Source organism: Podarcis erhardii, assembly GCF_964252035.2.
Source record: "Podarcis erhardii genome assembly, chromosome: 2".
Lineage (NCBI taxonomy): Eukaryota > Metazoa > Chordata > Lepidosauria > Squamata > Lacertidae > Podarcis > Podarcis erhardii.
The window spans coordinates 72,950,199-72,976,097 of record NC_138498.1 but is presented as its reverse complement, the minus strand read 5'-3'; the positions used below and the strand labels follow the sequence as shown (position 1 = coordinate 72,976,097).

Below are 25,899 nucleotides of genomic sequence, written 5' to 3'. Positions count from 1 at the left end.
TCGAACTACCTGTGTCAAACCTCTCTGCAGCCAGAATACCTTGCTTTTGTTGAACAATTACATGTAAATGTGACATATGAGCCTGTCCTGTCCTTAATTAGTGCCTAATTCCTGCCCCCCCCACTCGACAGTGCACAGGATTCCCAATACTCGTTTTTCAAGACCGTTTCTGAAGGAAAAAACCGGGTGTATGGTCCCAATCTGTTCTTCAAGGCAGCTAGATTTTATTTTAAAACAAAAAGGGACAGCTGAAATTATCCGAATTCTACACTCTGATTCTAACTACGGTCATAGCAATGCAGACATGTAGACTCCCTGCTTTGATGCACCAGCCCCAAAGTTCACAACTGAACCCGGAGTAAAAAGAATGGCAGGAAACCAGCAGCAGAATCTCAGATGGCCCAACCACAAGAGTTAGGACAACCCTTCAGTTTGGCACTAGGCAAGGGCAAATCCTCTTGAGCAATTGCTTTCTGGAAACAACTACTCAAGATGTCTTGCGATATGGGGGTACATATCACATGGTAAGTACTGTAAGTCCTTTGGAGACCTTCAGATCGCAAGCGACTAACAAACCTAATAAATAATAATAATGCATGCATTCATTGTACGGATCTGCACAACTCAGCTGGAGTCGGAGTATGTATGGGAAGGAAAGGCACGGCACAGCTCCTGAGCTGCAGGACGCACAAGAGGACACCCCTGATTAATTCTGCAAATATCTATGAAGCTTGAAACTCTTGAACCCCCAGACATAAGTTCTATGCCCATACACCACTGATGAGGTCATGTCGATAGGAATATGGCTTTTCACATACCACTTTATGTTTAATATTTTCTCTCGATTTAAAGCCAAATAGGCCAACGTGGGCATTTTCTGCTGACAACACTATGAAAGTGAGGCAATGTGTTTCAGAGATCAATAGAGCAAGGTACCAGGAGAAAAAGCATACTTTCCATTAACTTTGCTCTGTGACAATGATGTGCTATGTCTCCAGTCTGGACAGCAAAGGTTAGAGAAGCCAAATGAGGGAAGCAAAATGGTGAGCGGCAGTTCTTCATACTGCCAGATTCCTCCATTTGCTGATTTCCTGGTACTCAAGTGCAAGGCTAGGATTCTGTGCAAGTGAGCACTGCACAAACACAGACTAACTTTAGGCACAGAATCCAACCTCCTAAGAATATGTAGAAGTATGTGAATGAAAGAGAGAGCACAAGCATAGTATATATTTATACAGGATCTGATCCAAACTAAGTTAGTTTCACCTAAGCCGCGCTGAAATCAATGGAAACATAATACAACTAGCTGGTCCAGATCACTCCTATTATATATTAATCTGGATATCAGTCTTTACAGATGCACAAAAGAGGAAGCACGTAGACCATGCTTTGCAAAAAATGATGAGGGATAGCAAGAATTGCAGCTGTCAAAGTAATGGGGCCCCTGTATAGCTCACCACCACCACCACATAGCAGACTTAAAATAAATTATGCAATATATGCTTACAGAATTCAGCTTTCTGAAGGCAGAAGGGCCCACTGAGCAGGGCAAAGCACCACACACCAACTTTACACCAACCAAATAACCCTTCTCCTGCAACAGGGGAACATGCTCCACTATGAGGAGGAGCTTTGCTAGGATGGCCAGAGGATGGGCCATTTCTTTGTCCTGAGGCTTTTGCTGGCTTTTCATTCTGCCATCAAAGAAGAAAAGAGAAGCAGCAGCCATGCAAGCGCGGAGCAAAACTGAGTGTTATAATCACGTGAGAGAACAGAATTAAAGACAGTGTTGGGCAGGGTGTCATAGAGAGGCTGCGAAAAATAGCAGCTGCATGAGCAGAGAAGAGGTACAGCCCCTTTCATGGTGCTGTCAGCCCAGCCTTTAATAAACAACCACACTGATTTCTAGTGTACATTTCATTCAACCCAAAGGCAAAATATCTTCAACACCGGAGGGGAAGAACCCAAGGCACCAAACCTCAAGCCGGTACTTTTGCCACCTCCATCCTGGACAACTGCAGTCTTTAGCCTTACAACTAAGCCAGCCTCCTGCACTGGGTTCTCACTGCAGAAGGGGGTGGGAAGATCTAGTCCTTGATTTCACTGCGCACACTGCAACGGCAACTGCAGGATGTGTTCAGCATCAGAGACAGGGGGAAAGATGGGGCTTTTAGAAAAAAGAATCACTGGCTTAAAAAAGCAGTGGGGAGAAAAAATAAGCCTCCCCAATACCCAACCTCGCTTAGATATATTTTTTTTTGGTTAAAAAAATAAAAATGGCACCTGCCCATTGCCATCCCGCCACGATTCAAACATTCGAGACATTTAAATATTATTCTGTACATATATAAAAGCCCCCAGACAATGGTGGGGGAGCAGAGGGGGGCATGGCACAAGCCCAGCTTTCGTAAAGAGCGAAGGCAACAGGGCTCCTTTGCCACAGGCTCTCCCTCCACCCACAAGGTTCACAGTGTTCCAGGTCTGTAGCGCATTGGCTTTTATGGAAGGCGGCAGCAGCAGCAGCAAGAGGAAGAGGAGGAAACAAGCCTCATTCAAAGGACGTCGGCTCGCTTATCTCGAACACGGCTCCTTGCTTTCGTCCGGGCCTTGAAAGCAGCCGAGTTGTAGAGGTGCTGGTGGGGATGCAGAAAGAGAAAAGAAAGAGAGACAGAGGGGGAAATTAGCTGAGGGAACATCAGAAAAACTCTGCCAAATCAGACCAAAAGAGACATGTAAGTACAACATTGTGTCTGCAGAAGTTGCTAGCCATGCCTCAGGGACATTCACAGGCACGGCAAGAACCCCCTCTCCTTTCCCCCCAGCACCTGGTTTTATTATATTACATTCACACACACCCCTCACCCCCTGCCTAAAACACACACATTTACTGGTTTCTACATGTCACCTCCACACCATCTGAAGACTTGCATTTCAGCCATAATCTGGCTTTGCCACTGCACATTTCTCTAGAGGGCCGGAGTGGTCACATAACCTAAAGGTTGTTACTAGGAAATGTGTTATCTATGGCAAGCTGCCATTGGTGGGGAAAGATGCACACAGGTTTGCTGGTGTTGCAGAGAAGAAAATAACACCAAAACTTAACAAAGCAAAGCAAGGGAGCTAACGGCAGCAGAAATACTAGGAGCACCGTTGACGTACCTTCTCAAAACGTGATATCTTGCTGGCTTTAATAGCCGCAGCATCGAGCACTAGCGGGGGGCCCAGCTCAAATATCTCACGCAGGAGCTCATTGTTCTGTGGGCAAGACGACAACACCCATTAGGTGGAAAATCTTGGAGCTGTGAGAGCAGCAGCCCAGGTAGACAAGCACAAAGGCAAGGAATAAACCTTAGGAGCCCCACGTGGACTCTTCTGCCCTTACCTGAAGGTGGTGCCTGACCCCAGAGCCAAGAGCCTCTTTGAAGGCATTGTATGTTCTCCTCCTTGCCCAGCTGTCCACATACATACACTCCAGTCCAAACTTGATAGTCTCCTCATGGCACTCCCCATTCTGGAGCAGGGAAGAAAAGGCAGCTGGAGACTCCGTAGAGAAAGAGAAGTTCATCCCACCCCACATCTCACGAGCAAAGCTCGGCACCATGTTGTCTCTCTTAATGCTTAAGAGTGGCAGCTCCATGGACACTACCTCACAGCAGAAGAAAGCCACTCACAGGCATTTCATGCAAGCACCACACTACCCCAGTGCCTACCCCAGGGATACTATGCCCTGGAAAGCAGGACAGTAGAGCTGCCCTAAGTTCTCATAGAGAAAACCCTCTACTGACAGGCTCCCTTCCTCCCTTCCCAGGAACAAGAGGGTAAGCCCAGAGTTTTAATCTGAGACAGATTTTGAAGACCAGGTCATAAGCTTGGAACACATGAAACATTATGGGGGCAAAAAAAGAGGAGAATGCCTCTTGTACATGCATAGAGTGCATTTTTCCTCAGAATAGTCGCAGCCTGTGCATCACAAAGCTAGAGTTAAAGGAGTGCAATTATATAAAGGCCCTCAAGTCCCTGCGCCTTGTTCTTCTGGGAAATATAAGGGTTGAAGCAGTGTAGAGGGAGGAGCCCTCTTCTGAACTAGGCAAGGGCGGCATGAGCCAGGCAAGGTACCTCAATGAAATGCAGCACATCGCGGAAGATGGAGCGCTGCTTGCGCCGATCGGTCTTGGCTCTGTACTTGTTGCTGTCTGTGGCCAGGGCTTTCAGTTTTGTGCAGAGCAGGTCAGTGTCTTCATAAAAGAAATCCTCCTATGGCAAAAAAGGAGATGAACAGTGTCAAGCAGAAGCTTCAACTTGCAGGCTACCCCAAATGCAGAGAGAGGTGCAAAGAGATAGAGAGGCCGCAGCTCTTTCCCTAGTTTTACTTTTTTATCTGTATCTCACAACTCCTTCGGGAAACCCACTGTGGCCTGAAATGGGGCTCCCGGCACCTGCTGTCCAGGCATGTACTTTTATCAGTCTTTTATCAGTCCACATCCATTTAAGGAACAGGATCCTATGCCTCAGATCTAGGGATCTGAGGAACTCAATTCCTGTGAATTCCACTGCAACCCAATCTGACTTCCTGGACTAATGTGTAGATTGGAAATTAGTTTACCATTTGGATTTCACACTTATGAATTTTGCAATTCAACGCTCAGTTCAAAAAACAGCAACAATGTGCGGACATACATTTAGAAAATGTATATTTAAGGATAAAATGAGTGTTTTGCAATAAAAAGGTGGCTGCAGAAACCATACGAAACAACTCATGAATATGTGCAAAATGGACAAAGACAAAAAAATAGACCGATCCACCCTTTCCTCATATAGACTCACAAATTTTGAGTGGGACAGCATTTTACTCAAGATTAAATTTTCTAAGGCAGTCTTTTATCAAAACAAAGCCAAAGGACATTGCAGGGTTTGCCTCAAATTATCATATCCTAAGACACTAAGGGTGTGTGTGTTCGTGTGCATACAGGGAATGAAACTTGGAAGTTGATAGATTTGGAATTGCTGTCAAGACTCTTATTTTCTTCACTGGGCCTTCCAACCAGCTTGCAGGCTTCCCATATGCATCTGGTTGGCTACTGTGGGAACAGGAGGCTGGAGTAGATGGGCCATTGACCTAATCCAGAAGGGATCTTCTTAAGGCCACCCCCCCCAGCTTATTGACAAAGGCCTCAGGGGACACAAGAATCCAAGATGAGCCTTGCTGGACCAGACCAAAGGCCTATCTAGTTCGGCAACCTGTTTCCTCACAATGGGCAATCACAGGGCTCTGTGATATGAAGGCAGCAGGCGTTTGTGCCCCCCAGAAGCTGGCATTATTGCCTCCAATAGAGAATGGTCACAAGCACAAGAAGGACCTCACATGTGTGCATGCAAGTATCAGCAAGTGCTATATCCTACCTCCATGTCTCGAGCCAGTTCAAAGAGCAGTGCAATCGTTTCCCCTGCCACAATCCGAAGGTTGACGTTATCACTGGACAGCATCAGAGGCAACTTGGGTAGGTGACTGTAGAAGGAGAGCACAAGGTAAGAATGTAAGAACAGCCTTGCTCGATCAGGCAAGTGGCCCATCTAGTCCAGCATCCTGGTCTCACAGTGGCCAACCAGATGCCCATGGGAAGCCCCTTCCCCATTCTGATCATCAAGCTCAACACTCACTTGTCCAGGATCTTCTTGATCTGGGTGCTTGGGCAGATGGTGAGGAGCAGAGACCATGACTGGAGTGCATTGCAATGCAAGGTCTGGAGCAGAGGACTGTGATGAGAGGGCACCAAGCTGGCATCCGTGCTGCAGGAACTGCCAAAGATGCCTTCTAGGCAGGCAAGACAGGAAACCAAGTCCTGAAGGGGGTGGGAAGTGATCAGTCAGTTCTCACAGAAACAATAAGAGAAACTAAAAAGGATACAATAAACCAGAAGAGTGTCTAAGTTTCTGGTGAACTACGCTGGGGCTTCAGGGTGGCACACAATCTGGGCTCATATTACGCTGGCAATCAACTCTGAGGGAGCCAGGTTTGCCACTGCAGGAAAGTTGGGTAGACTGCACCCCCTAAAGTTCTATGATACCCTAAGTGCTTTTTCTTGTTCTCTTTTATTCTAGAAATGAAATGCACACCCCAAAGCACTTACAGTATGTGCTTTCCCCCATAAATCTGTTAAGTATTCCTGCGCATGAAGAATGAGTCCATTTTGGTGAATGAAGCCTTAAACAGTTTCAACTTGAATAGGTAAGTCCAGCTATGACCATGACCTAATGCAGAGAGCAGCTCATCTTAGTCCCACCTCTCTGGGCTGATCCAAAAGGAATTGGCTCTACCTCTAGTGAGGTTGTCAGTCCTCTGTGTAGCTACAAAAGCAATAGCTAAGCGGTATACCAGAGAAGCAGCATGGGATAAAAACTGTGGATGGAAAAACCAGGAGCTATTTAATCAGAAGGGACTGTGGAGGAGTCTCAATAGACTGAGTTATGCAAGGAATCAGTAGCCAAGGGGCTGTTTCTCAATGCAAAACGAATGGCTTCCCTAAAATACTTGGCTAACCACTTTTCAGAAAGTAACAAATACTCTCTGAAATAATTTGAGAGCATGGTGGAGTCGGGCACTCTTACAACTAATCTAGACCTGACAAACTCCAAGGATCAGTATTCAAAGACAGGGTGTTTACACTCTAGTCGTGAGTAGACAAAAAGGCCCGGGGGCTGGATCAGGCCCAATCGCCTAAATCTGGCCCGTGGACGGTCAGGGAATCAGCATGTTTTTACATGAGTAGAATGTGTCCTTTTATTTAAAATGCATCTCTGGGTTTGTGGGGCATGGGAATTCGTTCATCCCCCCCCCCCAAATATAGTCCAGCCCTCCACAAGATCTGAGGGACAATGGACCGGCCCCCTGCTGGGAAAGTTTGCTGACCCCTACTACTACATCACCCCATACAGGAGGGGAGGGAGATCTAGGTTCTTGCTTCATTGGCTACCGCCTGTCAAGTTAAAGCATTAGTGTAAGTTACCTCCATGTCTGCAGCAGCGATGTAGCAGCACATCCCAAGAGCAGTGGCACACTACCAGGGGAGACGGAAGAGAAAAAGGAAGACAGGATAAGGCAATGTCAAAGCCATTCCGAGTAGCCATTTTAAGAAACCATTTCCCAGAGTGCCCAGTAACATCTCCCTCCCACAAGGTTTGCTCCGAGGCAGAAGAAAAGAGGTGCTACTCACACTTTGCCGAGCAACTGGGCTGGCCGAGGAGTCTGTGAGGATGGTGGTGAGGAGGGGTTTCAGGCTGCGGAACACCTCCTCCCCCTCGGGCCCCGAGCCCATCTGAAGGCACAGTAGTGTAAGGACAGTAGCAGCAAGGGACTGCTCCTCCCCTTTACCTGAGAGGAGGAAGAGAATAAGCTGTTATGAAACTTATGAATTGTGGGGGCACAGAGCACCAGAAGAGGCATCTTTTTAGCCCTGGCGCAGTACTGTCTCACAATATTCCAAAGCGGTTTTAAAGTAAAAAGGTTGCCTACAGGATGTTGAACTGGGACAAAGATGCTGTGGCCCTCCAGATGTTGTCTGACAACAACTCCCATCATCCCTGACCATCGGCCATGTTGGCTGAGGCTGATGGGAGTTGTAGCCCAATATCGGGGAGGGTTGCAAAGACTCACCATCTCTGATGCAGAGGGCATTTCAAAGGCAACATCAAGAGGGCAGGCAAGAAGCATGCAAGGTGTTAAAATGAACATAGAGAAGTAAAGCTCTATCCCTTTGCCATATAACAATGGAGATGTCACAGAAACCTACCAGTCCTTCACGGATGGGAGAACGGCAGCACTAACGTGCCTCATTTTGTGAGAGGGCCAGGAAGCTTTGGTTCAAAATTCACAGTACAGTGGTGCCCCACAAGACGGAAAACCCGCTAGACGAAAGGGTTTTCCGTTTTGGAGGTGCTTCGCAAAACGAATTTCCCTATGGGCTTGCTTCGCAAGATGAAATGTCTTGCGAGTTCCTGCGGGTTTTTCCCCTTTTCCCCCCCTTTTCCTAAGCCGCTAATCAGCTGATCCGCTAAAAGCCGCTAAACCGCTAATAGCGCTAATCCGCTAAGCTGTCAATGGGCTTGCTTCGCAAGACGAAAAAACCGCTATACGAAGAGCCTCACGGAACGGATTAATTTTGTATTGCGAGGCACCACTGTAAACCTGCAGCAAGTTGCAGTCGCCCTCTACTCATACTTGTAACAAGGGAATAATGACACTAGCCTATCTTATAAGGTGGTTGTTAACGATGGATGAAAACTTATGTGGAAATGTTTACATGAGCCGCCCAAAGTGGCTGGGGAAGTCCAGCCAGATGAGAGGGGTATAAATAATAATTTATTATTATTATTATTATTATTATTATTATTATTATTATTATGCATCAAATATGGTAACTTCACAATCTTTACGCTTAACAGAAGTATCAAATTACAAAAGGACAATAAAAATGACCAGAAGTTACCTTATTTAGAAAAGTATGAAACTGCTAACACAATCCACCCAAACCACTTTCGTGCCCAGTTGTTGTCAGTGGGAGAGATTTAATTAAAGCAGGTGCTCCTGCTAAAACCAAATGGGACTTGGAAGTGCTTTGGTTAGGCTGGATCACCCCCGTCTGCATTACATAATGGCGCTGTACTAAAGGTTGCAAAGACCCACCTTTCTTCAGGCACTTCTCTAAGGAGTCTGTGACGGTGAGCCTGCGTTCCAACAGGAAGTCAAAGAGCGTCTTGGAGGAGAAGGCCAGCCGCAGGCTCTCTAGAGCAACCTGCCGTGTCTTGGCACTGAAAAGATGTCAGAAAGAGAGAGATGGGAGTCATAACAAGAGCCATGCAAGAGCCTCACAAGAATCCAAGTTCAGTGCCAAATAAAGTCAGCTCGCTCTGAACGAATTTTGCAGGTTTACTTCATCTTTCCGAACAGTTCAGCAAATTCTTCACCTGCTACAAAACCCATACGAATTCAGTGTGAAGTTAACGGGTACATGGCATGCGCTCTGAACTGAACAAGAAACATATCTTTTGTGACTGGGGAAGGGCAGTGTGTAGTTCTGAGGCTCAGAACCAACCGCTTTTGTATATCAGGAAATATACCAGAATGATATATACCATGTGTGCACCTCCTAATAATTCCATGGTGTGACAGAGATCAGAAGGCACGCTAAGTCAATGATGTTCTGTGGACTGTGCAGACCACCACCCCAGTTCAGAAGTTCACTCTGAATAATCAAGGCTGCATGGCCAGAAGGGCAGCAGTAATTCATACTGTTGTAGTGAGGAGAAGTGACAAGTGCTGTGTGCACTTCTGCCAAGTTCTTCTCAATGGAGCTGCACCCAGCCTATCCCGGTTGGCAGCTTGCCACTGAAGCAGTCTATATGCTAACAGGGAACACAGTTCTCTGACTGCCGCCTCTTAGGCAGCCCAAGTGATGAGTGTTATGTTTCTGTACGTAAGAGCAGGCTTGGAGGAATCAGAACTACTTTCCAGAATTAAAAGTAACTTTTGGGAGGGAAAACTTTAAAGGGGTGGGGGAAAAACAACAACAATCCAGGGAGGACTGAGCATCCTCAGGGGGCATGGAATAAGCTTCCAGAGCCACGGTTTGGCACAACATCTGAATTTAGCTTAAAAACAGCCTATGAGCCCCACCTCTTGTCCATCACATTGTCAATGCACTCCTTCAGTTTATCTTCCACCTCCTCTTGCTGCGCCTGCTCATCCACTGCTTCACCTCCTGTGGAAAAACAGAAAAAAATGGGAGCAGAGGAGGAAAGCGTCAAAGTAAGATTGGACCATCCAGACCCACAGCCAGCAGATCTTGTACCCCTAAAGAAAGGGGAACAAGGGTTGAAAGTCTGAACAGTGCTGGCAGAACTGCCAGTGGATTCTTTATCGTAGCATTTCAACAGGTTTTATGTTCGAGACGCTTGTTCAACAGGCTTTTGGCCAGTCTTGAGTTATGAATTGTCCTGGCAACTGATATGACATTTAACTGTATCAGCTCAAATGGAATTATACTGTAATTAATGAAGTTTTAGTAACAGCAAAAAAACAACACCCACACCCGTTTTTTTTAAAACATCCATGCTTTAAATTGCTTTGTTGAAAGCCACTCTGAGTACCGACTCGGTGGAAAAAAATTCATACAATGCTTACAAAGCGATGTCTCTGGAAGTGTGCCTATTATGTGGTCACATGGTGGGGTATATCACATCCATTACAGCATCCTAAAACTCTTTATGTTGATTCCAAGACACTCCACATACCAGATTGTTGTGTGAGGTGGTTTTTTTCTCTTTTCTTTTCTTTTCTTTTCTTTTGCAAGCTTGTGAATTAGTCTGCAGATGTTATCTGCTAATGTAATTTGCAACCCAAAATAACCAAATTTTGTCACCTTTCCCTGTCTTATGACCTGGAGGAGATTCTAACAAACCTGAACATGTGGTGGAAGTTTTGCTAAAAAGCTCACGTATTCTCCTGTCCCCAATCTTTTTTGAAGAGCAGCAAGTCTTCCTTCTCAATGACTCCCCACCCCGCACCCCCAAAATTATCACACACATGCACACATCCCTCTAAATTCTGAAGGGTGAAAAAAATGCCAGGAAGAAAAACCACTATGTTGTGCGGAGCTTCCTGAGGTTTGAAAGTAGTGTTTACGAAATCTAAAGTTTTGCTCAATACACAGAAGGCCAGGGTTTCCGTCACTAACTTCTGCCCACCCTCACCTGTCACTTCTTCAGTCACACTGGTCGTCTCACTGGCGCTGCTGTAGTGACTCAGCACATCACTGGCTGCCTCGTCATCACTGGCCTGAGACTCCATCTTTGCAATCCGGTGAGCTCCTAAGCAGAAGAGAGAAGAAAAGGTCAGAACAAGTGAGACGCTCACCTGTATGACTTACAGGATGCATGCTGTGTTTCCCTAGAATGCACCCTGTCTGAAGAATGTGGAGCATGAGACAGGGTCTTCCTTTTCCCTACCTGAGACCAAGGGGGATTACAGATGACTATTTGCAAAGAAGGAATTTACCATGGTATGAAATCCGCCACTTAACAAGCTAAGTGCCCACTCAAAGTAGACGAGATATTTGCCACACTTCTACACCTAATCAGAAATCTGAAAAAGCAGGAGCACTCAGACCACTGTCCTATCTAGCCCAGTGTTGTCTGCACTGATTAGCAGCTGCTCTCCAGGGTTTCAGACAGAAATCTTTCCCAGCTGGAAACTGAGGTCCAGCTCTGAGGGCTTTCTGGCGAGAAGTGAGGTTACAGAGAACCAGGCAGAGGACCTTCTCGGTAGTGGCGCCCGCGCTGTGGAATGCCCTCCCATCAGATGTCAAGAAAATAAACAACTATCTGACTTTTAGAAGACACCTGAAGGCAGCCCTGTTTAGGGAAGTTTTTAATGTTTGCTGTTTTATCGTGTTTTTAATATTCTGTTGTGAGCCGCCCAGATGATTATGATGATGATGATGATGATGATTAGGAGATGCCAAGGACTGAACCTGAGACATATATTTTACCACTAAGTTATGGCCCTTGTCTAATCTTCACCATTTGGCAGGACAATGCCGTGGAACCCATATAGATAACCATTTCATTTACTTTGCACTTGTGCAGAAACAACTTTCTAACCATGTGCCAGGATAACACAGTCATACCTCGGCTCCCGAAGGATGCCTTAGGAGTCGAATCCATAGTCAGCATGGATTTCTGAAAAATAAGTCATGTCAGACTAACCTGATCTCGTTTTTTGACAGAATTACAAGCCTGGTAGATGAAGGGAATGCGGTGGATGTAGCCTACCTTGATTTCAGCAAGGCATTTGACAAGGTGCCCCATGATATTCTTGTAAAGAAGCTGGTAAAATGCGGTCTTGACTATGCTACCACTCAGTGGATTTGTAACTGGCTGACTGACCGAACCCAAAGGGTGCTCATCAATGGTTCCTCTTCATCCTGGAGAAGAGTGACTAGTGGGGTGCCACAGGGTTCTGTCTTGGGCCCGGTCTTATTCAACATCTTTATCAACGACTTGGATGATGGACTCAAGGGCATCCTGATCAAATTTGCAGATGACACCAAACTGGGAGGGGTGGCTAACACCCCAGAGGACAGGATCACACTTCAAAACGACCTTGACAGATTAGAGAACTGGGCCAAAACAAACAAGATGAATTTTAATAGGGAGAAATGTAAAGTATTGCACTTGGGCAAAAAAAAATGAGAGGCACAAATACAAGATGGGTGACACCTGGCTTGAGAGCAGTACATGTGAAAAGGATCTAGGAGTCTTGGTTGACCACAAACTTGACATGAGCCAACAGTGTGACGCGGCAGCTAAAAAAGCCAATGCAATTCTGGGCTGCATCAATAGGAGTATAGCATCTAGATCAAGGGAAGTAATAGTGCCACTGTATTCTGCTCTGGTCAGACCTCACCTGGAGTAATGTGTCCAGTTCTGGGCACCACAGTTCAAGAAGGACACTGACAAACTGGAACGTGTCCAGAGGAGGGCAACCAAAATGGTCAAAGGCCTGGAAACGATGCCTTATGAAGAACGGCTAAGGGAGCTGGGCATGTTTAGCCTGGAGAAGAGGAGGTTAAGGGGTGATATGATAGCCATGTTCAAATATATAAAAGGATGTCACATAGAGGAGGGAGAAAGGTTGTTTTCTGCTGCTCCAGAGAAGCGGACACGGAGCAATGGTTCCAAACTACAAGAAAAAAGATTCCACCTAAACATTAGGAAGAACTTCCTGACAGTAAGAGCTGTTCGACAGTGGAATTTGCTGCCAAGGAGTGTGGTGGAGTCTCCTTCTTTGGAGGTCTTTAAGCAGAGGCTTGACAACCATATGTCAGGAGTGCTCTGATGGTGTTTCCTGCTTGGCAGGGGGTTGGACTCGATGGCCCTTGTGGTCTCTTCCAACTCTACGATTCTATGATTCTATGAATGTTCCAGCTTCTGAATGATCGAAAACCAGAAGTGAGTGTTCTGGTTTCCAAACGTGTTTTTTTTAAGCCAAACGTTTGGCACAGCTTCCGCTATTGTTTCCGGCGCGCCTGCATTTCTGAACGTTTTGGAAGTCGAAGAGACTTCTGGAACGGATTCCGTTCGACTTCCGAGGTATGACTGTACAGACAAACAAGCAACTGCAGAATGGTTTGTTTATACGGGCTCATATGCCCTATCAAGTAGTTCCATGCAGACTATGATGTGCTGTTGCCTAGTAAGTGATAATCTGTATGCACCCTGACTTGTTAACTGTGTCTGCATTTCCCTTCTAAACAACAACCAAAATGGCACCTTCATTTTAACCAACTATGCTTCTTTTTGTTGTAAAGAACAAGTCTAAGATGCTTCTATGAAACCTCATTCTCACAAGCTCCAGTGAACAATGATACTGTCCAAGACTGTACTGCATAAGCCTTAACGGTAAAGTAAGCTAGGGCAGTTCTGCTGCAGAAAAACTGCAGTCACCTGTCAGGAAAGGAAGGGTGGACAACCCTGTTTTCCCACTCACCTAAAGCAAAACGAGTTGCCCAATCCCTTGACATCCCTGGATAGCTATTAGCCGGAAAACTGCAGTCACCTGTCAGGAAAGGAAGGGTGGACAACCCTGTTTTCCCACTCACCTAAAGCAAGACGAGTTGCCCAATCCCTTGACATCCCTGGATAGCTATTAGCCGGCTACTGCCTTTGGTTAAAGTCAGCACTGTCAGCTTTGACACACCCTACTGATAAATGTTCAAGGCCTGGACCAGGAGATAATCAGAACCATATGGAAGGGGATGAAGGGGGCCCCCTTTTAACCCTTTCTGACTTTAAGGGACCAGAGCTTTAAAAAAAATATTTTATTTTCTTGCAGCTTTAACAAGGAACAGAAAGGAGAAAGAAAAAAATAAGCAAACTACTGAAAAAAGAGAAAATAAAAATATACTATTAACAAATTGCCATATGTTCCCATTGCAAATACAATGCCCATCAGTACATAGATTTTAAAATAGACATGCTAGTTAATATAAGTGTTTGATATGTCCAGATAGGTATCTGCATGAGATTGGCACCTATATCAAATATGTTTGAACGTAACCAAGGAAGTAAGGTCTCTAAACCATTGTGTAATAGATAGTGGACAGCAAAAAAGCATAAGTTTCTTAGCCACCATAAGGCTCAAAGTCAACTTTTGTTAATCAGCCATTAATCCCTATATGGTTAAAATCTGGATCTGAAGGAACCATTTGTTCATACAATTTAGGAGAGAGGTATAAAATTCTAATTCACTTCATAAATTCCTGAGGAAATCCAATTTTTTACAAAGTAACAAAATAAAAACTGCCAATATATTTTGTCAAATGATTTTTCAGCACCCAAAGGAATAAGTTGAGTCGGATCCATTCTAGAACTATTTAAAGCTACCAGGAAAAGACGCTTGGGTAAATTCATAGTTATTATTGATTGTTTTCAGATAGAAATAAACAGAAGTAGCCAAGTTGTGAAGCAAGTGGTTAAGAAAATGGAGTATCGTGGTGAAGGCAAAAACATAATAGCACAGCTTCAGTCTGTTAGCTTATTTGTTTCACCCATAGGCTATGGTAAAATTGCAAAACCAAAACAACCTAGCACTGCCACAATCAATACGCACAGATCACAACTTCATAAAATGCATGATTAAATTCAGATTTATCCAAATGACTTAGAAGCATAGAGGGGTTAATACCGGGGTTCATTTCAGCCAGGGTTTGACATGACCTTGTTGTAATCTGCAAATAAAATTAATCCTCATCTCTTCTGCAAGTTTAACCAGGGATCTCAATTCTTCAATAACCGGAGGAGGAACTTCCCTCCCCCCCCCCATCCCACCATTAGTAGGCAGGTAAAGAAATGGCACAGAATAGTCTCAGGTAGCTATTAGCTGGGATTGCTCAGACGGTAGAGCATGAGACTCTTAATCTCAGGATCGTGAGTTTGAACCCCATGTTAGGCAAATGATTCCTGCATTGCAGGGGGCTGGACTAGATGACCCTTGTGGTTCCTTCCAACTCTAGGATTCTATGATTCTGTCTAGTCTTAAGTTGGGGAAGGCATTGGGTAACCAACTGGGGACTCCAGATTTGCAGACAGAAATACAGGACAGAGAAAAGCTGGACCTGATGCACGCTTACAAGCAATCTATATAGGACCAGAAATGATAGCTATGCAGAAAGCTTGAGGTGATAGTTACATATGCCAAAATCCACCATCAAACCACCTCAGTCCCAAGGGGGATGGGAAACATGCTGAAAATTCAATGTCTATACCAGCATTTTCCAACCTGGTACTCTCTAGCTGTTGCCAACTACAACTCCCATTATTCTGAACACAGGCTGTCTTGGCTAGGGATGATGTGAGTTGTAGTCCAAAACCTCAAGAGGGCACCAGATTGAGGAAAGGTGGTCTACACTATCACCGTTGCTATTTATCATTTGTGTGCAAATTACTTTATTATGCTTCTAAACTTCCTGTCCACCCCCCATCTTCATCACTGTCATTCAACATTCCTGACAGACTCATGGCAAAAGGAATGACGACTCAGTGCCACAGAGTGTGGCCTTGAATAAACTTGGATTCCAGCAGATGCTTCACAGGTCCAAGTTCACACTCCCAACTGTTGAACTGTATCAGCAGCTAATCAAAATCACACCGGACTGGACCAACAACTGCGTTAATTTCATTCCTGCTGCAGCAGAATGACTTCAAGGGCCGCGTCTGCCCACAGATTGCAGCAGTTGCCTTACCCTGACGGACAGGTGCAAAGGATCCTAGGCAGGGCATCCTGGAGCAGCTGAGCCGCCTGAGAGAGCTCTGTCACCTCAGCTAGCCCCAAGCAGAAGCCAAGGAGGAAGCAGCCTTGGAAGGCAGCCAAGCTGCTATGCTGGGCCACCCGTCCTTCCCCTGCTATGCTCGCAGAAACTGTGATCCATTAGGCTGGATGCAGCCCAAATGTGTTGGTGGGGATTAGCATGGAACAACGAAGATGCTGCCATGATAGTGTCAAATGAGCTACCATAGGCAGATAAGCTTTTAATTTATTTATTTTTAAAGCACAGAAAGCAAACCCAAAGCAGAACTGTACAGAAAAGCGAGGCTATTGTTACAGCTGGCAGACAATGGCTCAGTCAAACAGCTCAGAACAATTCGACAGCGTTGTTTCAGACATCATGTTTGTAGAAAAGCACTGTGGTGCCTGATGAAATAAATGTGTTAGGACATCCTGGCTTTTGGGTTGCACAAGAGACCAAATCTGTTTGCTATCTCCTATTAAAAACAGCAGAGTCGTGGAAATGCCAAAGACTGAAGAATACAAGGCTAGAAAAGGACAAGGACTGAGGCTTTAGGGCATGGGTCGGCAAACTAAGGCCCGCGGGCCAGATCAGGTCCAATTGCCTTCTAGACAGACGGACAGTCCAGGAATCCAGGCAGCTGGCAGAGCACACACGCACAATGATTTTTGTGACTCAGCCAGGCTTGGGGGTCAAAAGTAAGGCAGGTGGCTGCTTGAGACAAGCCCCTTCTCTGTCCATCGCGAGCAGCAATACTTTCTTATGGGGTGGGGAAGAGGGAAAAGGAGCTACAGTTCCGATTTCCATCATGGAGCTGCCAGCGACTGACCTCAGGAAGGGCAGTTGCGGCAGCAGGGGCTCAGAGGCGCCTCGGGAGCAATGCCCGCCGGTGTCTGTGGCGGTGGTGCTCCCCGCTAAAGGAAGCGGGGAGCGCCTGGGCGGCTGCACTCCAAATCAGTTCTGCACTCTGTTAGCTACACGGTGCGAGCCATGGAAAGGTAAACAGTCACTGACTCATCTTCCTTCACATGGGGAAAAGAACATTTTTGCTTGAGTGGCACCGGCCTGACTAAGCGTGGCCAATGGCTTTCCCCTTCACCCACACATGCGCAAACACTCTCCAGGGCTGACAGGAATGGCGCACTTACCTCAGCCCCCCCACCCCACCTTACGAGAGAAATAATAACTGTCAACGCATAAAACACAAAGGAAGCAGCGTGGGTGCATGAGGGAACCCCCCCAAAAAAAAGTCACATTTGGGCAACGTTGGGGTTGGTCCCATTAAGGTTTTTTGCCAAAAATGCGGGTCATAATCATGGCAACATATAGTCCTCCCCCCCACAAGGTCTGAGGGACATTGGACCGGCCCCCTGCTGAAAAAGTTTGCTGACCCCTGCTTTAGGGCTATGGCAGAACAGAGCAGAGAGAGAGGAGGAAAGGGAATTTGATTCCTGCTCCCTAGGAGCCAGCTAGACTGCAAAATAGCTGGGATGCTAAACGCTACTGAATCATCACCCAAAGCAGCAGGCGTTGCTTGCTGAGCAGGCGTGACATCAAGGGAGCAGCCACTCAAGGGTTAAGAGGCTTCTGGCTCAAAGCCCCATACAAGGAGAGGGCTGCACTGGTGGCACCAGCCAGATGAAAGCAGATTGCTGAGTACACAGCTGGGCCCCACAATGAACAGAGCAGCATGGTGGCACCCAGGAAGGGAGGCTGGAGCAAGCATTCTGCACCGCCAACTCCAGGGGTTGCTAGCTGCCAATAAGGAACGCAGGCACTCCAGCCCCAAAACAGACAACAGGGCAAAGGGTTTCGTCTCACACGGTGTCCCTCGCAAAAACAATAATTTACCAGCAAAACTAGCGGGGGGGGGGGGGGAGATGCATGTGCGAACTTTAACATACTCATCCGGCTGAGGTTGTGTTTATTCAGAGAGGCTACAAATGCTTTGCTCCACAGATGCCAAAAGAACAGTACATTGAGTTCTGCCGAGCTGCAAGGAGAGAGTGGCTTTGCACCATTTGGGGGCTGGGGTGGCTCCTGAAGGCATGTCAGGGCGGTCCTCACCAACACCTTCATGCCACCTAGTGCAACCTAATCCAATTAAGCCTCAAATCTACTACAGCACAGGACTTCTGCCTTCAGGAGTGTGATTAAAGGCAGCTGTGGCTTCAGACATCAAGCCAGTTTTCCCTCCGTCCCTCCCTCCCTCCTTTCCACCCATCCCCATCTGCTTTGCTTAACACCCAGCCTGATAAGGAGTTCTGCATCACTTAAAAGCCACCTCACTATTTTGCGAGTCCTAATAAAGGAATTGTCTTCTTACTGGTTTGCGAATTTTTCTAGTGTACCAGCACTGCTGCCTCGGCTGTCCCAATGCTAATTGCTGCACTGGGGTTGGGAATTTCACGGAGACTGCTGGCTGGGGAAGAAGAGCTTGCATTTCCCTTTGCTTTGTGCTGATCCTGGTACCTACCTCTTCCTACTATTTAATTTTTAAACACAAACCCCGTGATTACTAATCACATGCATAACATGGCATGTAGTTAGGTTCTAGTGTAGATCATGCCTCTAGCACTCTTGGGCATGTGGTATTTGCCTTGCTAGGCCTCTGATACTCCTGTCAAGAGCAGCCCATTGGAAAGCAAAAGGCCAGGATTCTTAAGTGGCAAAGACTTACAAGCTCAGGAGATAAAGATAGACTATGCAAATAAAACAGGTTAAGACTCACAGAGCAGAATCCAGCATATGTTTAACTCTCCCACTGAAATCAACAGGATGTAAAAATGCTTAGCACCCACTGTGCCTTGCCCTTGCCTATAGCAAACGTCTTCTGTAAAGCAATACATGGGTGTTATATAGAGCAGGGATGAGGGACTGCAGGCCTTCAGGTATTGCTGGACTGCAACTCCCAACCATTCCTGGCTACTGGCAATGCAGGATGAAGCTGATGGGAATCCAGCATCTCTAAAGGCAGAGAGAGGGAGGCTAAAAGGGGGATTAGAACTGGCAAGGAAGCCTGTGAGGAAAAGTCACAACAACATTTGGAGAGTGGGAGGGAAACTAACTGAAATGAGTTTGGGAGGCAGCTCCAGTGTAAAAGGCGTACTTGACAAAATACAAGAAGAGACAAAATTGTGGTTTCTAAAGGAGGACACTTCTGTAAGGCTTTCTCTTTTTAGGATACTGCCACAGACCTCTTAAATAGAAAGCGTAGAGTACATCTCACCATACAGCCCACCCAACTAAAATACTGTAATTCAAAGAGAGGCAGCCAACGAAATAAAGGGCACTATCCGCACACTAAACTAAAAGACCTAGGTGCATAAAAACGTTTTTACCTGGTGCTTAAAACACAACACTGGGTGTTGGGCATACAGTGGTACCACAGGTTGCATACGCTTCAGGTTACATGTGCTTCAGGTTAAAGACTCGGCTAACCCAGAAATGGTGCTTCAGGTTAAGAACTTTGCTTCAGGATGAGAACAGAAATTGGGCTCCAGTGGCGCGGCAGCAGCAGGAGCCCCATTAGCTAAAGTGGTGTTTCAGGTTAAGTATGGACCTCCGGAACGAATTAAGTACTTAACCTGAGGTACCACTGTACAGACCTAGGACAGGCAACCCACAGGCAGACAGCCACCACAGAAAAGGCTTATCCTCTTAGAAACAAGGGGAGAAAAGAACAGTTTCAATAATTACGGCTGAAAACATAAGGAAGCCTGAGATCTGTTTCACATAGTCCATGCCAGACAGCAGCCTATCTGCTGTATTTTAAACCAAATCAGCCTTCTGAGAGTTCTTTCACGCCACAAACAATGCAAGGCAGTAGCCAAGCCAAAGATGCTGCTCGAGCATGGATAACTGTGGCCAGGCTATTGTCAATTGCCACAGTACAAAAAGGCTTCAATTTCCAAAAAGTTTCTAGAACTACAACACATGCTTCCAGCACTGCCTCCATAATAACATTCTAAAAAGACCTACTTGAGCATGGCAGCACCCAGGATACACATGCTTCCAGACTGTTACATAAGCAGCATCAGCTTATATCTGTGGAGAGAGTATTGCATGCTTTCCAGATGACACCAAGCTGAAAGACAGATGCTGATTCCCAGAGAGTTCCACAGCACACAGGTAAGAAGCAGGTGCTTCTCCTGCTGATGATGTCAAAAAGTAAACATAAAAGGACTGGGACACTTACAGCTGTGTGTTCTTAGGGGCAAACAAATTTGTTTAGTACACCTGTAAAGGTCACAAAGTGCTGTTTCTTTCTCCCCCCCCCCACCGCATTGTAGGCAATTTTTAAAGCAGCAGTGTGCCTTTAAAACGAAAAGAAAAAAGCACAATGCAAAGCCACCCTTCCACAAATGTAATTGTTTCCAAGCCTCCAGAAAGACTCCGCTAAATAATTTCACTTTATTGTGCCATACGCAACAGAAATTTTGCCTAGATGGCTAGCAATGCTGCTTGGCCCACTGAGCCATACACTGGCCTGGCCTGGGCTATACCAGAAGGTACAAAAAAGTCACACAGCGGGTAATTCCAGCCAAGGATTATAATTTTACACAGGGGCTGACCAGCGTGAGATACAGTCAATCCAGGTGTCTACAGACTTTGAAGAATTAAACACAGGATCATAAAGCTACCATAATGCATACCTTCTATAATTGCACACTCTCCCGTATTTGCTCTATTACACCTTATAACTTGAAGATGTCTGGACACAAACAGCTTAGATTGCTTAAAGCAGAGCTTCACTTCTCAAGGTTGTTCCAGTTTCATGTGTAGCAGTAAACAGGAACTACTCAGTGGTGGCCCATGGCTGTAAAATTATTTTCTAGTTGAGCAATGTAAGGTTCCATCACTGGAGGCCCTTAAGAGCCATTTGTTTAAAACTGCCTTCTCTCTATCTCTCTTAAACAGAGGAATTAATTTTAAGCTGCTTATCTGATTTCATAATTTTTACTGGAAAGGTTTGTGATTTGAATGACCAACAGTAACACTAATTTGGTAATGTTATTGCATCTAAGTAATAGATTATCGACTACACATTGGAATTTTTTATGCTGGAAGCTGCTTTGTGAGAGTTTGATCCTGAGTTTGAGCCTATTATTTGCTTTAAATAAACACTTCAAAGAACACAGTCATCAAATGGTTGTTATAAGAAAGCAAAGCATCCGATAAGAGATTTACACCAAGGTATGTAACATATGGTTAGCTTCTTTATGGACTTGGAAGCTAGAAAGTTTAACCATCACTCTCTGTAGCCTAGATGTTTCCGAGATACGAAAACTATGCCAGGACTCTACTATTTCATGCTGCCACCAGACTGAAGGCCCCTCTATGCAGAGCAATTTAAATTTTTTCTCCCTTATTTTCTATGTACAGAGAACTGTCTTACATGTCCGGGGTCACTAACTTTTTAAAGCCCTTGGGCACATTTGGATTTTTGAGCACATGCAAAGTGCACTAAAGTCACTTCTCTAATCTCCTTCAGATCAGCCTCCCCTCTGCTCTCCCCCCAGACAAAGAGAGTGCAAACACACACTTTGCTTTTACAAGGGTAAATATCAGATTGAGTAGAATTAATCTGAACCTTGAAAAGACACAAGCTTGAAATAGGTACATAGGAAGCTGCCTTATATACCGAGTCAGGCCCGCTGTCCATCTAGCTCAGTATTATCTACACCAGGCGTAGGCAAACTCGGCCCTCCAGATGTTTTGAGACGACAATTCCCACCATCCCTGTCCACTGGTCCTGTTAGCTAGGGATGATGGCAGTTGTAATCCCAAAACATCTGGAGGGCCGAGTTTGCCTATGCCTGATCTACACTGACTGACAGCAGCTTCATCCATCTCATGACCCATCCATGGGGCTATAAGAGAGAGGTGCACCAAGGGAAGACCTCAAGAGCACCATTGCCAGGATAGGTAGGCATCACGCTGGCAACCCCTCATGGGGGGGGGGGGTAAATTATGGTATCTCACCCACCTGAAGTGGTATGGACCACAAAACAGGTTTACGACCTCAGTAAGAACTAAGACTGCAACAGCAGTGATCTAACTCTTTGACTTCCATCACAGAACAAACAGGAAAAGCCCAGCATCCAACTGTAAGACAAGCTAGATGAGCATGCAAATGGAGAGAAGGGTGAGCCCAGATGCCTGAACTGTTGCTTACAAGTAGCCAAGCTATGTTATATAAAAGCAACAAATTCTAAGCAATGGCATTCTTTCTTATTAACTGGCCAAAGAAACCAGCAAACTGCAATCAGTTTATCATATCAGATGCATCCCTATTTGCCCCAGGAACTGCTCAGGGTTTAGAAAGTGGCAACCAGAAGATACTGAATAAGCATTTCAGAACAAATGTACGCTATAGGAACATGCAATTACTTCTGTCAAGCTGTGTTTCTTTCTACCATCCACTTATCTGGAAGGCTTAATTTGTGGCTTATTGTTTTCCATTGCTCAACTGCTATAGGCAGCCCTGCTGGATCATACCAAAGTCCCATAAAGGACAATCTCATGCTACCCAGAGTGGACAACCAGATGCCTCTATGAAGCCCAGCAGCAAAGGCCAAAGCCACTTCGGGAGTTTCAGAAGCACTTCCACAGCAGGGCAAAAGAGGAAGCCTGAACGCATGTGCTTCGCCTCGCACGCAGGGGGATGCATGCACATGAGACAGAGATACACGTGTCACTTTCGGAAACACCGCCATGGCTTTACGCGTCGGACTAAAGCCCTTTTGGCACTCCGCTCTGAAGTGAAGCGCGGCAGCAGGAAGTGAGAAAGGGAAGGCGCCTTGGGACGGGATGTGCAACTGGAGAACGAGGAAACAGAAAAGCCGGGCGGCTTCTCTCAAAGGCCACGTGGTGAGGGGCTGGGGACAGCCGTGCTCCCAATGAGCCCGGAGACCACCCGGACTCCCCCGCCCCCTTTGAAATGCCTTCATTGGAGAAGCTCCGCTCGGGCGGCTCCCGCTTCTCTAGTCGAGGCGCGGAGGCTGCCTGGGCAGCTGCCTACTGAGCCCTCCTCGTACCCCGTTCCCACATCAGCCCCCGGGCCCCTCCGCCCTGCGGGAGAGAGAGAGGGGCAGCGGAGAGACTGGCAGGGGCGGAGGAGGCGGAGATCTGTCCCGCAGGCGAACGCGCGCCAACCTCGTCCGGACACGCGGCGCAACAGATGTCCGGGATCCCCGGGCGAAGCAGAAGCGCGCGCGGACTAAGCACCTGATCCGGATTTCTATTTCTCCTAAGCAGAGCGACTCCGGCGCCCGCCACCCCACCTCCCGGCCAAACCCCGGCCGGAGAGAGGGCGAGAAGCAGCCCCCGACTCCCCGCGCTCACCTCGGCCGCCCCGGCGGGCTCCGTCGCCCCGGCGTGAGCGGGGCATGGCCGGGCTGGGCGGTTATCAGGAGGCGACTCGGGGCCGGGAAGAATCTCTGCGCTGCTGCGGGTTGACGGGGCCGGTCGCTGCCTGACGAGGGAACCACGCCGCTTGCTCCACCATCTTCCTTCTCTGGATAGATCACTCGCCCTCTTCCCGCTCCTCCTCCTCCTCCCTCCAAGCGGGTGCCGGTGCCGCCGCCGCCGCCGCCGTGTCCTCTGGGAGCTGGAGTCCTGGCAGGCCCGCCTTGCTGAGCCAGCGAGCTTTGTGACAGCGCTACGGCTGGACTACGAGTCCCATGATGCTCCGCGCGGCTTGACCCCACCCCCTACAGGAGCTTGCTGGGAAGCGTAGTCCCACGGATCAAGGCGCGCACTGGCAACGCTCGGCGGGGCCCAAACATACCACGACTCCCAGAAGCCTACGGTCTACGTTTCGGCGCCTGGGCTGGACCTGTGGCTTCGGCGTCGCCCGCGCGGCTCGTGCAGAGTTAGGCGCTGGAATGTATTGGCGCTCGCGCTCTCTAGCGGGGAAATGGCGCGAGGGCGGAGGCGGATTAAATTCCACAACTTTATTATGCAGAAGTTCAGGACGGGTGTCTTCCCAACCCGGCGACGGGAGGGAGGGGGAGAGAGAGATGCACTTGGCGACCGAGGCGTGGATCCCATTTTGTCAGGTCCCATTTTGTCACCGTACCTTTAGTTTCATTAACTAAAAGGACCGGCATTGCTAAGGAGGAGCATTTGTCCTGCCCGCAGGAGGATGCAGTGGCATTACAGAGCAGGCTGGCTGCAGAAATCGGAGCACAGCCTCGGCGTGGAGGAGCTGCAAGCATTTGCGTTGCTCCACCCGAAAGAGATGTCCGCTTGGATCTTCCTGCGGCAGGAGTCGCACGCCCATTAATGGCAATAGTGCTCGTCGTGGTCGCCTTCTGGTGGGTGGCGCCGCTTCGTTTCCTTTCTGGAAATTTCAGCACCTTCCCTTCCTGCCACACCTTTGCTACTAGAAGGCTGCTGTCATTTCAGGTCCACCGCACTCTTCAGCCTTTCCGAATATGCCTGTGTTTAATTATATTTCTGTGCCTGTTCCAGCCTGCTCCGTGGCCTCTCTTCCGATGCCGCCACGTCGAGCAGCCTCCGGATCGACTAAAACTGTTGCAGATTTCTTCCCTTTATATTCACCGCTGGTAAGCACCATTCTCAAGTCTGCCCCTCCTCCGCCCATACTGACAACCCTCGGAGGATTTCTTTTCAGCTGCCATGTTATGTGAAAGGGCGCTCCGTTGAATTTAGTGGGCCTTTTCAAGTCTGGGTGCTTCCAGACAAGAATTTGTTGTGGAACTGGCACACGAACATCTTTGCAGTGTCCGGTGTCATCAAAACGGCAGCCTCTACTTCAATAAATATGTGAACAAATCTGGGGTTCCCTTTACCATGGAAAATCCAATAAATATTTATCACCTGTTACACATCCACAGTCACCGCTGGTGTGAAAAGTAATCATTTCTTTTGTTTCATGGTGGGTAGTTTGTCACAAGTGTGGTGATGTTTCTGGCAGGTGGTCTATACTTCTGTTTTGCTCCTTACCCGGGCACAGGGTTAGTTTCCAATGCCAAACAAAAGACGCTTGTATCCACCTATTGCCATATGCTGAAAGCATGCCTGGATTCAAACAACCTGGTTCGGAGGAGCTATCCTCTCAAGACCTTCACAATGTGCAAGATTACCTTGGAGTCTGTCATCACAGTACATACAACAGACGTACAATAATCCAGTGATTTTGCACAAGACCTCATTATGATAGGTCACAATCCCACAATACATTTAAACTTTTAAAGCACACTGCTTCCCCCAAATAATCCTGGAAACTCTGGTTTGTTAAGGTTGCTGGGAATTGTAGTTCTGCAAGGGATAAACTACAATTCTCAGGATTCTTTGGGGGAAGCCATGTGCTTTAAATGAATGGCGTGAGTGCGACAATGATTTCAATATTTTATTGCAGTTGTGCGTTTCCACCTATTTCAACACCAAATCAAATTCCAGATTGATGTAGGTAAATGGATATTGCCCCCCCCCCCGCATCCCTTGAAAGTACAAGCCTATTGTGAAGCATGATAACTAAGGACTAATAACATTTGCTATTGTGTATTTCCGGTGAATTTCATATTTAAAGATGCATGTGTTTGGGTACAGAAATAAAGGGCAGGGCTTTCGGAGGGGAGAGACGAAAACCACAGCCCATGTGCATTCTGTGTGAAGCTCTGCCCATTGGTGTGAATGGCAAGCAGTGTCCATCCCTGGGGTCAGAAGTGCATGAAAGCTAGTGTGCCAATCACACACTGAGAAAAACCAGGCCTGATTGTTTAGACAATTCAACACAGTTCAGTGCCAGATGCATAGCATCCAGTGTCTGTCATGATGGGAAACATATAAAAATGAACTAAATAGTTGGCAACCTAAATGGCGTTCCCATATTCCCAGAAATCTGTACAAAGCCCTTTCTGGAAGTATCCCGTGTGTGCATGATAAGATCTAGCTGTTAGGGTGTAACCCCAAACACATTTACTAACTAGAGTGTCTCATTGAACTCAGTAGAACTTGTAAGCAAATACGCTTAAGAACATGCTGTCAGGGTGTACCTCAGGTGTGACATTGACAGTGCCTTTCAGCG

At 46.9% G+C, this 25,899-nt stretch overlaps 1 protein-coding gene across 2 annotated transcripts; it reads right to left on the bottom strand.

Moving 5' to 3' along the window:
• Positions 1 to 202: 202 nt before the first annotated feature.
• Positions 203 to 23,452, bottom strand: IFRD2 (interferon related developmental regulator 2). Of its 2 annotated transcripts, none has more exons than XM_081851342.1 (12): positions 23,190 to 23,452; positions 10,747 to 10,863; positions 9,671 to 9,755; positions 8,681 to 8,805; positions 7,212 to 7,369; positions 7,005 to 7,055; positions 5,659 to 5,840; positions 5,401 to 5,506; positions 4,117 to 4,254; positions 3,383 to 3,511; positions 3,160 to 3,255; positions 203 to 2,633 (listed from the first exon to the last, which is right to left on the bottom strand). In XM_081851342.1, the coding sequence occupies exons 1-12, from the start codon at positions 23,233 to 23,235 to the stop codon at positions 2,553 to 2,555; spliced, it is 1,314 nt and encodes a 437-aa protein (XP_081707468.1). In that variant the 5' UTR covers positions 23,236 to 23,452; the 3' UTR covers positions 203 to 2,552. The 2 variants fall into 2 exon arrangements, with proteins under 2 accessions (XP_081707468.1, XP_081707469.1); XM_081851343.1 differs by lacking the exon at positions 23,190 to 23,452 and adding an exon at positions 13,656 to 13,704.
• Between the last annotated feature and the right edge of the window lie 2,447 nt (positions 23,453 to 25,899).